The 16551-nt window shown below is 46.3% G+C and overlaps 1 protein-coding gene across 3 annotated transcripts in view; it reads right to left on the bottom strand.

Annotated features, from left to right (window-relative positions):
* SMG1 (SMG1 nonsense mediated mRNA decay associated PI3K related kinase) overlaps positions 1–16551 on the bottom strand; it is a 139274-nt gene that overhangs the window by 43958 nt on the left and 78765 nt on the right. For all 3 annotated transcript variants that reach the window (XM_075069258.1, XM_075069259.1, XM_075069261.1), the window contains 10 exons: positions 15163–15411; positions 14437–14721; positions 13547–13691; positions 12964–13099; positions 12340–12570; positions 12042–12219; positions 11047–11208; positions 10331–10548; positions 7563–7717; positions 5693–5915 (listed from right to left, as the gene is read on the bottom strand). In XM_075069258.1, the coding sequence (XP_074925359.1) occupies positions 5693–5915; positions 7563–7717; positions 10331–10548; positions 11047–11208; positions 12042–12219; positions 12340–12570; positions 12964–13099; positions 13547–13691; positions 14437–14721; positions 15163–15411 (1982 nt within the window). The remainder of the gene's footprint in view (positions 1–5692; positions 5916–7562; positions 7718–10330; positions 10549–11046; positions 11209–12041; positions 12220–12339; positions 12571–12963; positions 13100–13546; positions 13692–14436; positions 14722–15162; positions 15412–16551) is intronic.

Below are 16551 nucleotides of genomic sequence, written 5' to 3'. Positions count from 1 at the left end.
ACCACCGTCCCCCCCGCTAGACCTCAGGGTCACCAGACTCCTCAGACGCGTTGCGCAAAACATGAGCATCCAAGCTGAGGAGGTCTCCGAAGTTGCCGACCCGGTCGTCACCATACTCTCGGCGTGCACCCACTCGCGTCGCCCTGCCCTTCATAAAAACCATACAAGCAAACGCCACCACATATGGCAGTCCCGGCCTCCATTCCCCCTGCTCGGGGTGTGGAGCGCAAGTATATGGTTCCCTCGAAGGATATGAGTATCTATACGTCCATCCGCCCCATGTTCCCTCGTCGTTCATCTGTGAACGAGGGAACGACATGACAAGAAGCTCCGGCCCTGAAATCTCGGAGGCGCGGCGTATGGACCTGCTCGGCCGTAAGGTCTATTCCGCTGGAGCGTTGCAGCTGCGGTTTCAAACCAACAAGCCTGCTCAGCCGCTACGCATATAATACCTGGGAGGCGGCTGTTTAAATTAGGAGCTTCTCCCACAGACGCTCGGCAAGAGTTCACGCCCTCCTGGACGAAGGCAGAAGGGTCGCGCGCACTGCACTGCAGGCGTCTTTGGACGCAGCTGACTCGGCCACTAGGACTATCGCCTCCGGCAGTCACTATGCGCCGCATCTCCTGGCTACAGTCTCTGGTCTCCTCCGGAACTCCAGAGCACAATCCAGACCTTCTGTTCGAGGCCAGGGCCTATTTTCTGAAAAGACAGACCGCGCTGCAAAGTCTTAAGGACAACAGGGTCATTATGTGCCTCGGGATCACACCCTGTAACGCAGCATCGTCCGTTCAGGCCGCAACGACAGCGCAGGCCTTCCCGCAGCCCAGACAAAGGCAGGACTTTGCCAGGAGACGTAACAGAAGCGGCAGGCGTCGACACTCTGGCAACCACGGGGCAAACTCAAGTCCCTCCAAGCCATCCTCCGGTCCGAAGCTTCCTTTTGAAGGTGCGCCCGGGGGCGCTGTACCAGTTCTTTCCATGGATCCATCCCCTCCTTTTCCAACGTCTCTCGTTCTTCCTCCCGGCGTGCGCCAGCTTACTACGGACCGTTGGGTCCTCCGCACGCTGCGGCTTGGGTACCACTGCAGTTTGCTTCGTTCCCCCCTCCTTCCTCGTCCCTTCAGGACCCTCTCACGAGCAATCCTCCTACAAAGGTTGCAACGCTCCTCAGCAAGGGAGCCATGGGAGGGGTGCCGAGACGAGATGGGAAAGGGTTCTACTCCGTTACTTTCTGATCCCCAAAGCCAAGGGAGGTCTCCGTCCCATCCTCGATCTCCGCGGACTCAACAGATACCTACTCAAGTTGAAGTTCCGCTGGTTTCCTTGGGACCATTATCCCTTCCGGATCCCGGAGACTGTACGCCGCCTCGACATGCCGGACGCCTATTCCATATCTCCATCTTTCCGCCCCATCACAGATTCTCTGCTTCGTTGTCGCGGCAGGCACTATCAATTCACGGTCCTTCCGTTGGACTCTCCACCGGCCCGAGAGTGTTCACCAAGTGCATGGCCGTAGTCGTCGCCTTTCTCCGTCAGTCGGTACGCGTGTTCCCTACCTCGATGACTGGCTTATCCGGGGCCTTCGCGGGATCGTCCAAGAACACGTCAAGTGGTCAGCCACCTTTTTTCCCACCTCGGCTGCTACTCAATGTGGAGAAGTCCACTCTATCCCTACTCAGAGGATAGAGTTCATCGGAGCTGTTCTGGACTCTACTATAGCCGGGCGGTCTTCCTCCAGCGTGGTTCCAGACGCTATCAGCCATCATCCGCGGCTTGCAGTCAGCACCTCTGACCTCCTGCGCACTTGCCTGATGCTGTTGGGGCACATGGCAGCCTGCATTTTCGTCACGGCGCATGCCCGACTCCGCCTCCGCCCTACAATCCTGGCTCATCCCTCAGCTTCGGCGCCAGGCGCACGTTGGACACGGTGGTCACGATTCCACAAGGCATCCTCCTCTCCTCCAATGGTGGCTAGATCAGTCCATTGTATGTGCGGGGTTCCATTTCATCAGCCCAGCCCTCGCTGTCCCTGACGACGGACGCGTCAGATTTGGGATGGGGCTCACCTAGGGACCCTCCGGACCCAGGGGCCTGGTCTCCTCCCGAGCTCGCCCTGCATATCAACATCCGGGAGTTGAGAGCGGTCCGCCTGGCTTGTCTCGCGTTTCGTTGTCAGATCCAGGCCGCTGTGTCTCGGTCTTTATCGACACACGACGGCAGTTTACTACGTGAACAAGCAAGGGAATGAAATCTCCTCTTCTTTCCCGGGAGCAACGATACTGTGGGAATTTTGCATAGCCACTCGGTTCACTGATTGCTTCCTACTTGCCCGGGGCTCAAAATACCGGCGGACCATCTCAGCCGGTTCTTCAGCTCCCACGAATGGTTTCGCCTGGACGTCGCACTTGCTCTCTTCCGCAGTGGGGCATCCAGCGTGGACCTTTGCAACGCGCAGAAACAGGAAGTGCCCGATGTTCTGCTCTTTCCAGGGCGCGAGCCGGCTCGATAGCGGACGCCTTTCTATTTCCTGGACAACGCACCTCTTCTATGCGTTCCCCTGTTCCCGTTAGTCCACAAGGTCCTTCTGAAGGTGCGCGGGACAGGCCCTTGATTTTGATCGCTCCGGCATGGCCGCCAGCATTGGTACTCCTGTTGCTGGACCTGTCGGTAGTCGACCCGGTTCCCTGCCTCTTCACCTGGACTGATCACACAGGACCATGGCCGCTTTGTCACCCGGACCTCCAGTTGCTGCACCTCTCGGTGGCTCCTGAGTGGCTCTCGGTCCGAATTACATTGCTCTTCCCCAGTGAGGCAGGTCCTTCTGGGAAGTAGAAAACATCTACAAGGCGACATACGTAGCCAAGTGGAAGCGGTTTACATGCTGGTGCGCGGAAAGCGCTTCCATCCCACCGAGGTTTCCATACCGGTCATTTTAGATTACCTTTGGTCGCTCAAGGAGCAAGACCTGGCACTGTCCTCTCTCTGCGTTCACCTAGCGGCCATCTCCACTTTTCACCCAGGGAGTGAAGACAGCTTGGTCTTCTCGCACCCAATGGTGTCCAGATTCCTCAAGGCTGGAGCGCCTTTACCCTCACGTCGCCCCCAGCCCCTCCTGGGATCTCAACCTGGTGCTATCCTGTCTCATGTCTCCCCCGTTTGAGCCGCTGGCTACATGTTCCCTTCTTTACTTGTCCTGGAAGACGGCATTCCTGGTGGCGATCACTTCTGCTCGCGCATGTCGGAGCTGCGCGCCTCGTCGTGGATCCCCCGTATACGTGTTCCATCGCGACAAGGTGTAACTGAGGCCGCATCCCACATTTCTTCCCAAGGTTGTATCGGCCTTTCATGTAACCAAGACATATTCTGCCTGTCTTCTTCCCAAAACCACACTTGTCTCGCAAGGAGCAGCAGTTACACTCCTTAGACGTGCGCAGAGCGCTCGCCTTTTACATACAGCGAACCAAACCATTCCGTAAGTCCGCCCAACTCTTCGTTGCCGTCGCGGAACGAGTTAGAGGGTTACCAGTTTCCTCTCAGAGGATTTCCTCATGGGTGACTTCCTGTATACGGACCTGTTACGACCTAGCCATCTTCCTCGGGCAGAGTACGGCGCACTCTACCAGAGCCAGCTTCATCGACAGCGTTCCTCGCACGAGTGCCTATCCAGGAGATCTGCAGGGCAAGTGGTGGCGTTTGCTTGTATGGTTTTTATGAAGGGCAGGGCGACGCGAGTGGGTGCATCTGCCGAGAGTATGGTGACGACCGGGTCGGCAACTTCGGAGACCTCCTCAGCTTGGATGCTCATGTTTTTGCGCAACGCGTCTGAGGAGGTCCTGGTGAGCCCTGAGGTCTAGCGGGGGGGGACCGGTGGTCGTCGTCCCCGCCACTGCTTCATCCGGCGAGGATGACGAGGAGACACCTGGCAGAAGTGGGTCAGGTGGCGGCTGAGAGTGGACCGCTGATTCTGGCACCTGCGGGGGTTCAGTCTCAGGCGGGTAGGGAGACCGTTCCTCTGCAGGGGATGGCGGTGGGCGAGAAACCGTAGCCTCTGGAGCCCTGCGCTCTGAACCGGCCGGACGTGGCGGAAATTGCTGAGACCCCTGGGCTTGTTGGTATGCCTAGGGCGTCCAGAAGCCCCACGCTGCGGACCATGTTCCTGGTGACCCTCAGGGAAGAGGGCGGCGGACCTGTCAACGTCCAGGTAGACGCTATCCGTCCTCGGAAGAGACTGAACCCTGCCGAGAGGGCCACGGGGGGGCGGAACGCGAGTAGTGCGAATCCAGCGCCCTCGACGGCGACGGCCTCCGTCGGTGCGGGGAGCGGTGCCGTGAGCCGTGCCGGTGCCGAGATCTGGACCGGGACCTGCCACCAGCACGGTGCCGGGAGGTCGACCGGGATCTGGACCTTCGGTGCCGAGACCGGCTCCTCGAGTCACGGTGCCAGTATCGATGGCTGGAGCCTGAAGTGCCGGGAGTGCCTGGACCGACGTGAAGATGATCGGGCGCGAGCGACCGGGGAGAGCGGTGCCGGACTGCGAGCGGCGCCTCGAAGCAGACCTCCCTCGGACCGGGATTGGTGCCGTGACCTGGATCGGTGCGGGAGCGAGATCGTGCCAGACCGGAGAATCCGGGATGGTGCTCTCATCGCGTCGGCTTGCCCTTAGAAAGTACAACACCGCACCGGCGTGCGGGTTGGGCAGCCCAGGCTCCGTCAAGGCGATAAGGTCCCTTGCCGACGAGAATGTCTCGGGCGTAGACGGACTACGAGCTCAACCCCAGATCTTGCGGGGAGCTAAGAGGGATCGGACTTGACGGACCTGCCGGTCCGGAGTCAACGAAGCCCCTGGCGCGGCCGCGTCGGCATCGGGTGCTCCTTTCGGGCTGCTTAGCCAGGGTAAAGGACGAGGAGGACCTCTTTCCAGGAGCCGGTGCCGGAGACGGGCGGTTGCCGTTGCGCTTCGCGGTGCCGGAGGATCCGGTGCCGGAGCCGCGCTCGGTGCCGATGGCGCGGGGTGAAGTGCCGCTTCCATAAGGAGCATCCGGAGGCGCTGGTCTCGCTCCTTTTAGTTCGCGGCCGGAAGGCTTTGCAGATGCGGCACTTCTCCGAGATGTGTGATTCCCCCAGGCACTTTAAGCAGGGCGTCGTGGGGATCACTGGTGGGCATCGGCTTTTTAAGAAGCCGAGCACGCTTTGAATCCCGGCGAACCAGGCATCCGCCCGGCGCGGGCGCGGGAGAGGGCTAGAGCCCCGAAGCCGCTACTAACTATAACTATAACTACAACTATATAATACTAAATAAACCAGAAATAACTGTAACTATAACAATAACGAGAGAAGCTAGAGACGTGGAGGTCAGCTATCCGCGCTCCACAGTTCCAACGACTGACACGGCGGTAAGAAGGAACTGAGGAGCGGGCGGGCCGGCAGGGGTATATATCACCCGCCATGGCGGCGCCACTCTAGGGGCGGCCTGCGGCCCGCTGGAGTTACTAGGGTAAAAGTTCTCCGACGAACGTGCACGCGCGGCACGTACACCTACTGGAATGGATATGAGCAAGCACTTGAAGAAGAACTGACTGGTACATTAGTCATTCCACTAACGAGTACAAAATCAGTTTAATCATATGTAGCAGAAGAAGTTATCAGATTGTATATATAATTTTCTTTATTAGCACATTGAAGATACAGTACCTCTTTAAACGGGATCCAGCTGCTTCCAGGTTTAGCAGGATTAGAAGGGTTCTTAAGTTTTTCCAAAGCATTTTCAATTGCATCTCCATAGTTGTCCTGAAACCACTTTTCATGAGGAGTTTCTGCAGGAGCTGCAGTGATGCTTTGTACATGTTCCAAAGCAAATACAATGGGCTTCATTAGAGCTGTATGCTTTTCACGCATGATTGCTATCTTTTCCTCTCTATGTAGGAAGGAGAGAAAAAATAATTCTATATCAGCTTTAAAAATGAAGTATTTTAAAACAAAAGGTATATTTATTATAGGATACATCACACTGATGGTCACCCAGTTAAATAGAAAGACTGAAATTAAGATACCAATCTTTCAGGATAAATATAAAATAGAAGAAAATATGTATTTTAACACCAGCATGCAATATTTAAAAACTCACAAGTGAGCCAAGCAGACGTTAATACCAGGAAGAAAAAAAAAAAAAAACCAACTACTTATGTATGCCCAAAACACTTAACAGTATTTCTATTATAAATGTAGAAATAATTGTCAAATAACAACCACCATTGTTGTTTTAAGCTCCTGTCTTCTTCATAAAAAGAACACTGCAAAACAAACCTGAATAGCAAAGCAAACATTGCAAAACAAACCTTTTGTGATGCCTTTCAGGAGAGGAGGCTATACGCACTGGGAACTTGTCAATGGTTGATGTTTCAGGACAGGAGATAGATCAGTAGTACCAGAAATACTTATGTCTAACATTTCAAAAATGGATACACTAGTGTTGGGTACAAAATTATACCAAATAAAATGTCTTAGAATTGAGAAGACGAATTACAGAAGTATTAATAGTTAAATTTAAGTATATTTTGTCATCTTCAATCTTGCCTACAGTGCCGAATTTAGAATCAAATAGATATATGATGAAGGTGATCTCATACATTAATAAGAGACAACAAACTGGACATCCCTCTCTTGACTGCTTTTAATCTTTGGTCCCCAATTCTTTAAACTGTGGCCTTTGAGGGTGACTATGTTAAGATGAAAATTTGTATTTGGTTACATATTGAAAATATGGTCCCGAGCTTTGGCTTCTAATTTTTTAAATGGAAGCCTTTGAATCAGCCCCATCACTATGGGGAATAAAGGCACAACCTGTCACTTCTTTCTCTCCAGTCACAGGAGCAGCTCTGGTATGCGCATGGAAGACTCTGAGCAGCTGCTGCTCCCTTCCTGGCTGCATACAGCACTGCATATGAGGAAGCAGTAATAGTTTTGGCTTCTTTATTGTCTGCTTCCATGCCAGACTGCAGTAAATTACAGGGAGTGCAGTATTGAAGCTCATCTGATTCTGCCTGAGGCTAGACAAGTGCTTCAAAAGGCATAATGTCCCTCCTCCACACAGCCATCTAGGAAAACTCAGGAATGGGAAGAAGAAACTGAAAACTGAAAATCGATTAAAGCTTCCTGTACAAGCCTAACACGAGCTGTTAGCTGTTCCTCCAGAGGTGAATAGCTGAAGGATAGTGTACACCAGCCACTCCCATCTCTACCCCTGACAAACCTCTACACAGCTGACATGAGCCTGTACTGGGGCTGTGAGAAGGGAAGAAGGAGCAGGATATGAATATCTTAGCTCTACGCCCACAGGTGACTGCTCCACACTGGGGGAATCTACAGCAAAGAACGTGTTGGTGTATTTTGCTCCCCTTGCACCTTTTGTGTGGTGCAAATGGAGTGCAAAGTACGAGCTGTAGCACCCTGACCTCTGATTTAGGAGGAAAAGCATGACTGGTCAATTTAATAATTCTAGTGTGCAATGACAACCTGTCTTTTCTCACCAATTTTTACTTAGGAGTTATTCATGAAAACCTACTTCCGTAGAGTGTTGTTGTTTTGAACCCTCTTGACTTCATCTTCTAGTTGTTGAATCCGTCTGAGGACATACATGTGCTGCTGCAACAGCACTCCCAACCAAAGTTCATCCCAAAGAACTGTAACTCGGCGCAGCTCTGCTACTAGCATCTGAACCTGTATAAAATAATTTAAAATGTCCTTATTTTCAAAGTTCAAGAATTTTATTTCTATTTCATCTATTTAATAGCAGCTTGAATGTCTTGAAAGAATGACATCCTTACAGTATGATCAAAGTTACACTGAAAACTTTAACAACCCTCCACCCAAAAGAAACAAACAGTTACTAACTTTTCTTTAACTGTTGTTCTTTGAAATATATTGCACATGTCCTTTCCAATGTAGGTGTGAGAGTGCCCAGAGCACATCTGCTGGAATTTTTTCCATGGGATAGGCTCCTGCACCCCTTGGTGCTACATGCTCATAGCACCAGTATAAGGGTCCCCACTGCCCCCACCCCCTTTCAGATTCTTCTTACCGATCGCTTCAAGAGAGGGAACGGCGGGCAGGTCTTCGAATGGATATGTGCAACACATCTCGAAGAACAAGAGTTATAGAAAGGTTTGCAAACATTTGTTCGAGTGCTTTCACATGTCCATTCCAATGTAGGTGACTCACAAGCAGTTGCACAGGAGGTGGGCTCAGAGTTCAAGGACACATTGACTGCAACGCTGCACGGCCGCAGTTGGCATAGTCTCTGGCTTGTTGGGTAATGGCACAGTGCGTTGAGAATGTGTGCACCGAGGATGAGGTTGTTGCCCTGCAGATATCTTAATGAGGGACTTGAGCTAGGAAAGTGACTGAAGAGGCCTGAGATCTGTGGAGTGAGCAGTCAGGTTAGGTGAAGGAGGGACTCCCGCAAAGTCGTAACATGCCTGGATACATGAAGTAATCCAAGACAAAATCCTCTAGGCAGAGATGGGGAGCCCCTTCATTCTCTCAGCTATCTCCGTGAACAGTTGATCTGTGGAACGGTTTAGTTCTTTGACTATACAATGCCAGGGCCATCTAACAACCAAGAAGTGCAGACGCTGTTCTTCCCCATCTGCTTACAGCGTAGGGTAGAATACTGTTAGAAAAACTGCTGGGCTACAATGGAATTGTGAAACCAATTTTGAGAGGAACTTTGGATGCAGGCACAACTGTACTTTCTCTCTGAAGATCACCATATATGGGGGTTCCAATGTGAGGCCTCAGATCTCTGAAACTCTTCTGGCGGAAGTGAGGGCCACTTTCCAGGAGAGGTGCAACAGCGAGCATGTTGCTAGCGGCTCGAAGGGCAGGCCTGTCAGCTTTGGCAGGACAAGGTTTAGGTCCCAAGGAGATATCGGTTTCCCCTCCAGGCCTTTGAGAAAACAGATTACCATTTTGTGCGAAAAGACCAATTCATTGTCAACTTTAAGACAGAAAGATGAAATGGCCATTTCTTATTTCAAGACAGAAGGACTCCAAAATTAGTTGCAATGAGGGCTGTACAGGTGGAACCCTGCACTGGGAAGACCAGATGGAGAATCGTTTCCATTTTGCCAGGTAAGTTGCCAGGATGGAAGATTTTCTACTGCCTAGTAGGAATCTATGAACCTGCTCGGAGCAAGCTTGCTCTTCAGGATTCAGCCATGAAGATTCCAGGCCGTCAGATGAAGAGTACTGAGGTTCAGGTGGGACAGCTGACTGTGGTCCTGGGTGATCAAGTCCAGGTGCAGTGGAGCCGGACTGGGGGCTCCACGGAAAGGCTTAAGAGGATGGTGAACCAGTGCTATCTGAGCCATGCCAGGGCTATAAGGATGACTTGTGATCAATCCTGCTTGATCTTTGACAGAACCTTGTGAATTAATGGAAGGAGGGGGAGGGAGAGTTAATATAGGTAGGTTGTCCATGCCAACAGGAAGGCACCAATAAGAGACCCAAGGCTGTGGCCCCTCAGGGAGCAAAACTGATGGCATTTCCTGTTGTCGCAAGTAGCGAACAGGTCTAGAAAGGTAGTCCTCCACCTCTGTGGGATGTCCCTTGCCATGCCTGGACGAAGGGACCACTTGTGGTGAGTGGAGAAGAACTTAGTGAGGTGATCTGTGAATTAGTTCTGTGTACGTGGCAGGTAAGATTCTTAGGTAGATTGAATGTGTAACGCAGAACTCCCACAGTCAGATTTTCTCCTGGCATAGGGAGGAAGAAAGCACTCCGCCCTGCCCGTTGATGCAGTTAATGCGGTGGTGGCGATTTAGTGGGTCAGGTGAAGATGCAATTAGTTGACTTGGCACTGGAAGAGCAGGGCTTAAAGTCCGGTGATAGAGGCATACCCTGGCACTGGGGAGCGGACAAGCCTTTCTAACTAAGTACAGAGGCATCCAAAACACACTAACTACTTAAAGTACTACCACCACCACCACCACCACACTAGCTAAACTCCAAGAACCAAGAACCACAGGAAGAGATTGCCTGAGCAAAGAGGGAAGTTCCAGCATCTGTCATGGGTGGTAAGAAGGAACTAAAGGGATGTGGGCTCAGCAGGGCTTCATACCAGCATTATGAGCGTGCGGCACCAGGGGACGCTGGAGCCGACCAGACAGATACCACTAAGGGAAAAAATTCTGGCAACTGTGCTCAGGGCGTGCACACACCTACACTGGAATGGACACGTACAAGCACTCAAAGAAGCATACATAATTTCACAAACTGTATGTCTGGTTACAAGTCAGCCTGAATAAATTACAAAAAAATAATTTATTGTACCTGCAACACCATGGTTGGATTTGCAGTAGACAGTTTTTCTACAATTTTGCTGTAGCAGTCTTGCATCATTGCTTGGTCTTCGTTTAATCCATTTTTTGGTTCATCCTTATTACTTTCTTGAGAAGCTGGGGGACTTCCTCCTTCACATTCACCATCTAATAGTTCTTCACCTTGAATGTTACCTAGCAAAGTAGGGATTGCAGAGGGCAACTTGTTCCCTACATTAGAAAAAGTGCATTGAGTAATATACATATTGCAGTAGCATCCCAAGGCCAAATTTTGAATTTGGGGCCCATTATGCTAGGTACTACACAAACATATGGAAGTATAAAAGGCTTAGCTATAATATATGAAATCATAATGAAAAAATTATGCTATGCCAAAAGGGTGTCCATATAAGGTACTAGAATTTCAGACAGTTCACAGGTGTAGTCCATAATACTTCACGCCTTAAGGAGTGTTATATCAAAGGATATTACCAGAGTGATGAGACTAATCAGAACAATTTTACTGTAATGGCATTTGACTGTATAAACAGTAAAAAGTTCAAACATACTGCAGTCTAGCTAGCAGCACACATACATAGACTTGCTGTATTTCTCAGCAAATTGTTTAAAATGGACCTTCTGAACATTATTTCATTTTGCATTTATCAACTACAGTTACTTATTGGCATAAAGTAATAACCCCAACAACAACAAAAAATCCTTCCATACCTGAAGACTGGGATTCACTGCTAAGTGAAATGGTACCCACTATTGCAGGATACAATATAAGATGAGGAGAATCTTGAGCTACTCGACACAGTAAATTGCAAATACTTTGACGAACATATACTTCAGGGTGGTTCAGGCGGGAGAAGAGCTGAGGAATAATACCTTTATAAAAAGGAGCAGAAAAAGGGGCTACATTGATTTTTGTACACTGAAGCTACAGAAAGATGTGTTCAGTGGTGTGTAATTTTTCTACCAAGAAACTGAAAAGTCACATTCTCCTGTTCTTTAAACCACAGCAAGATCTCTACCTTTTAACTGTACGGGTACTAGATTATTTCCCCACCACCACCACTATTATTCAAAGAGCAGAATCAATTATATTTAGCACATAAATCTTACAATAAAGCACTAGGAATTGAGTCCTGCACATTGGGCCTGTTAGTGTCATATAGTTTTTAGGGATTGCATCACTAGAAGCTCCAAAAACAAACGTGTTTTGTGATGGTGTAGAAGGTGGAATAAGAAGAGACCCATTTCCACTCAGCATCACTCTTTTATGGTCAGGTCACTGCACCTTGCTGACTAATCTAGCACTTGAAAGAAGTGGTAGGACTTCATCCATTCCTGGAAGGGCTGCCACTGTCCAGCAGTTACCATTGTATTTCAGGGATATTCAGTGCATCCCAGCTGGGAAGGGGTCATTCACCTTCTTACAAGCAACTTAAAATAGTCTTTCAAATTTGAATGCAGGTTAGTCTTTGCAAAAGTCTTGGGAAATACCAAAAACTTTTTAGAAGTTAAGTTTTGTTAGATGAAGAGTACACAATAATCTGCTTATTAGGTGAGGGACAAACTACTGTGTATAAAAATGTTATAAATTTAGGGTTTATAAGGGTTGAAAGACAAAGGTTTGTAAAGGCAAGTTTCATAAGAAGTTTTCTGTTTATTTATATTTAGCAAAAAAGTTTGTCAAAATTCAGCTAAAACAACCTTACCTCTCCATGGAGCAGTAGGGGTTGTTTCTAGTCCCTGTTCTAGATATTGTCTAAGTTCTCCAGCATGTTTCACAAGCAATCTCAACAATCTCAAGGTTGCCATCACAATAACATCATCAGTGCTTTGTTCAGAAGTGTTTCTTAAAAGTAGTCTGGGATCATCTTCATCAAGAGGAACCTACATATTATACAAAGAAATAGCACTCTTAACTGACCATACTATTTTTGTCATGGGTCTTGAGCTTTAAAAATGTTTAGGAACTAGCTTTCAATCACCACAGCAGACAGTAACCCATACCTGACCAGCATTGAGTTTAAGGAAGGTAAAATATGCACTGCAGGACAGTTTATAGAGACTGAAGATTCTGTCTACTACTTTTCTCCACACTTTAATTAACCCCTCTGTTGCATTTTCATCAAGATCTGAAAGCCAGGGGCAACTAGTCAACAATTGACGCCATATAACATCCACCATGTCATCTTCTTCATTGTCTTCATTTTCTGTGATCTGTAGGGTCATGTCTTCATCCTAAACTCAGATTATGCAAGAATATTAAGAGGAAAGAATGAGATAATTGTTCTGAACAAGACCACAAAACTTTTCCACAATGTATATTAATTGCTGATCCTGGAAAGGGTAGCCAGGAATTTGAAATGTGTATACACAGTTTTCAGCTGCCTCATTCCATAATACAGCTATAATCTCCCAGAGCAGACATAATGCCAATATACATGTAATCACTAACATACCTTATTTCTTTGGGAATTTCTGCATTTTTTGTGCAGTATGCTATTTTGGAAGAAGAAGTTTGATGTAAGGCATTATATAAATATTGTAGTCCACTACACAATCAGGAAGGAAAGCTAAAGAGGCAAGCGGAATGAATTGGAACATTTTTCAAGAATGTAAGTTTCCACTTACCTGAATTCCAGCTGGACGACATACTGCCTGTCCAAGAATGCCATAGATTTTCTCTCTGTCTTCCTCTGAAATGTTGTCAGGAAGCAAGCTTTGAACCTCAGATTTCTCTTTTGGCAGAAGACGGACACCTCCCTGACTGTAACATTGAATAAGTCATCAACCCCAAAACCACAATTAATGTAAACATTTAAAGAGCTACACCTCTACCCAGAAATAACATGACCTCGGATATAAGGCAGTAAAGCAGCGGCTCCAGGGGGGGCGGGGCTCCGCGCTCCGGCGGATCAAAGCAAGTTCGATACCATGCGGTTTCACCTATAACCCGGTAAGACATTTTGGCTCCTGAGGACAGCATTATATCGAGGTAGAGGTGTACTCACCTTTTTAAATACTGTATATTTAAGGCTTCATCTTAAGGTGAATTCACCCCTACTCTGAGGGCCAGCAATCAAAACAGAACACAAGTGGCACATCCATCTTGTTTTGGATGAACAAGGGTGAATTACACTTATTGAGAGCTAAGATATGCTCAACAAATGTGAAATTAACATTTTATTTTTTTTAATAAAGATAATAGATTTACCTGGCATTATCAACTACCTTCCGGCCCCATCTGTAAGCCCAACTAGCCAGTGCTGCCCATGACTTGGCTACTTCAGGTGCCTGTACTGAAGACAGATGATACAGCTGCCCAAAAATGAAGTCAGGTTCTCCAACGCCAATATTTACTGTGGTGGTGGAAATAGAGCAACAAAGGTTTACACAGAAAAATAACACATCTGATTCACATTTACGAGAATACTGATCTCCAAAATACCAGTATACTGTGCTTCAGAGACTGAGACTTCTATATATCACTTTAAAGAGAGTGGAGATACAGGAAGGGTAAAGAGAAGAGAATATAGATTCAAGTTAGGTAGAGAGCATGTGCTGAACAGAGGCCTAAATTAGATAGGAAGCCCAGATTCAAACAAAGAAAAGTTTAATTGTGACACTTGGAGAAGTCTCCTAAATACAACCAACTTTACTAACTGCAGAACACATCACAATTGTAAGAGAAATAAAAGTTGTTTAGAAAGAAGATCAGTTACCCCTCGAGGAAAAAAAATCTTATAATTGTTTTTAAAGTTTATTAAAGATATTCAAATATAGATCTTTTATATTTACAGTGTGGGTGCTAGATCTTAAACGAGAGTTTAAAGTTATCACAAAAGCATAACAAAGCATAGTGCTGCCCATAGAGAATACATTCCAAGTTCCCGTATTTCCCATTAGTATTTAAATTCTACAAAACATCGAAATATAAATTTTATGTAAAATCTTAAGTCTGAAAAACCTTTTTTTTTAAAATAGCAAAGCAGTTGTACCACATTAAACTTTACCAGTGCAACTGGCTCCGCCCCTTCTTGGAACTATCACATCTGAGTAACCATATAGTCCGGCAAAGCATAAACTAGAAGGAGGAACTTTTACCTGTAGATTCACTTTCAATCCTAGGATATTCTTCTTCTATTGTATTAACAGCCGGCAGGTCAATCAAAATATATATGTTTTTAGACAATGTAGAAAGGCCAGTGAGATTCTGTTGCTGTCGTGCTCTGTATACTTGCTTTAGTTGTCCTGAAATCTCTTTCCATTCAGCTTGAATCCATTTAGCCAGTGTAAGAATAGACTTAGCTACTGCATATTCGGCTTTGGCAGATTTGCAAAAGGATATGGCACAAGAACTCAGCATTTCCATAGCATGTGTTGACTGACCTATATATCAAGACACACAGTACATTTTTACGAGAGATGTTAGCTTTATTCAAAGCACTTCCCTGTAATCTCAACTTCCGCAAATTTCAGATGCAGCTTTAACAAATTATGAACAGAAAAAGGCAGTCTCTCATTTCTATCTGCTGATGTTACTGGGGTATTATAAGAGTCTATATTACAGGACCAAATATTTGTGAGAGTTAAACTTATAATATAGAAACAATTATATACTCTCAGCAATTTGTAATAAAGGGAGTTTCTCCTCCTTCAAATCTAAACAACTGAAGAGAAAAGCCATTTTAAAATACTCAAACTGAGACATTAGTTACTGGGATAAAAGCAATTTCGAGCTTTACTGTACCATTATGATTTCTTGGAAAAAACAACCTGGCAAGTACCACCATAAGCCATAATATCTGTGTGAGGTTATCAAACACTAACCAGCTGTGTATAACAATTTTGTTTTCTCAATATCAAGCTCAGGACTCCATTTTTCATCTATTTGACCTGGCGCTGACAATTTTTTGAAGTGCTGAACTAAATCTTGAGCAGTAGTGGTTTTTCCCAGCTGAACTTCACTGCATTGAGCAAGCAATCGTGTGGCTAGGGCCACATTCCCCCGTTTTCTAGCAAATTTTGCTGCCGTTAGACCCAGTTCCATTAGATGACTTCTAACAGAGACCGTTTGTTCTGAAAAAGAAAGCAAATTTTTGTTAACAAAACCTTGTTTTAAAGCAATAATTTCATTTGGAACACACAGTAGATGATTCCTCACCATACTAGCCACATACAGAATGCAATTACCAACAGAGGAAAAAAACTGCACTCTTGGTCTTTTCTTAGTCGATATAAATTCTAACATTCGCTGTATGACTGCTAGAGTTTTATCTGGAATGATTATAGAAAGGTTTTGAAGCAAGAAAGATTTCCTGAGCAACAATATTAATAGCTAGTATTACAGATTTATAATTGCACATAAAAACCACTATAATTTATTTCAAGCTTCAAGTTTCCTGACATCATGGATTTCTTTAGAAACTAATTTTAAGGAAATGTTCATGTTAGATACTATTACATCATTAGCACAAAGTATTTTCTGAGGTGTTGTCGTTCTTACTGTGATAAATTTGTTGTTCTTTATCCTCTGTATGGAAATGTAAAAAGTAAAAGAAACAATGGATATCCTTCCCTAGCTCCTCCGTGTAATTCAAACAGGGGAGTTTTAACTCTAAAAGGGACAGCTGCCAGTATAAAATGCAGTTATCCATTTAAGGAATGGGGGTCAATGTCAATATGATAGGACTACATAGACAAAGTTCCACTCTATTCTATCAAAAGCTTTCTCTGTATCAAATTCTAACAAAAAGAAATGGATCTCTTTTGGATTTGGCACTATGTTGTAAACCTGTGAAAACTTCCTAAATAAGTATTTTTAAAAACTGGTATGCTGACTTGGTCTGTATACTACTTGCTTTCTCTTCAAAGAGATGAGAGCTGCTCAAATATTTCTGATTGGTTTGCCAGAACCCACATTTGTACAGAGCTTCAGATCACGCTAAACCTTCATTATTCTCCCAGGAACCCTTTTTTTTCCCCTCTCTTTCCTTTTTTTTTTTTTTTTTTCCTCCTTTAAATGATCATTAAGTGGGAGTTTTCTTTTCTGAAGATAGAAGAATGACTTAATGGTTTTTAGATTCTCGACAACGGTCCAAATTCATTATTGTGTGATTTTACTGATACATGTTTTTAAATCAGAGACAGATAAAATCCAGAGTATCAGATGGGTGATTCGCAGCAAAAAAATAAATAAATAAAAAAAATTTAAAAAAA

This window comes from Chelonoidis abingdonii, chromosome 9 (genome assembly GCF_003597395.2).
Source record: "Chelonoidis abingdonii isolate Lonesome George chromosome 9, CheloAbing_2.0, whole genome shotgun sequence".
In the NCBI taxonomy this organism is placed as follows: Eukaryota; Metazoa; Chordata; order Testudines; family Testudinidae; genus Chelonoidis; species Chelonoidis abingdonii.
Note: the sequence above shows the minus strand (reverse complement) of the source record. Positions and strands in the feature narration are given on the sequence as shown.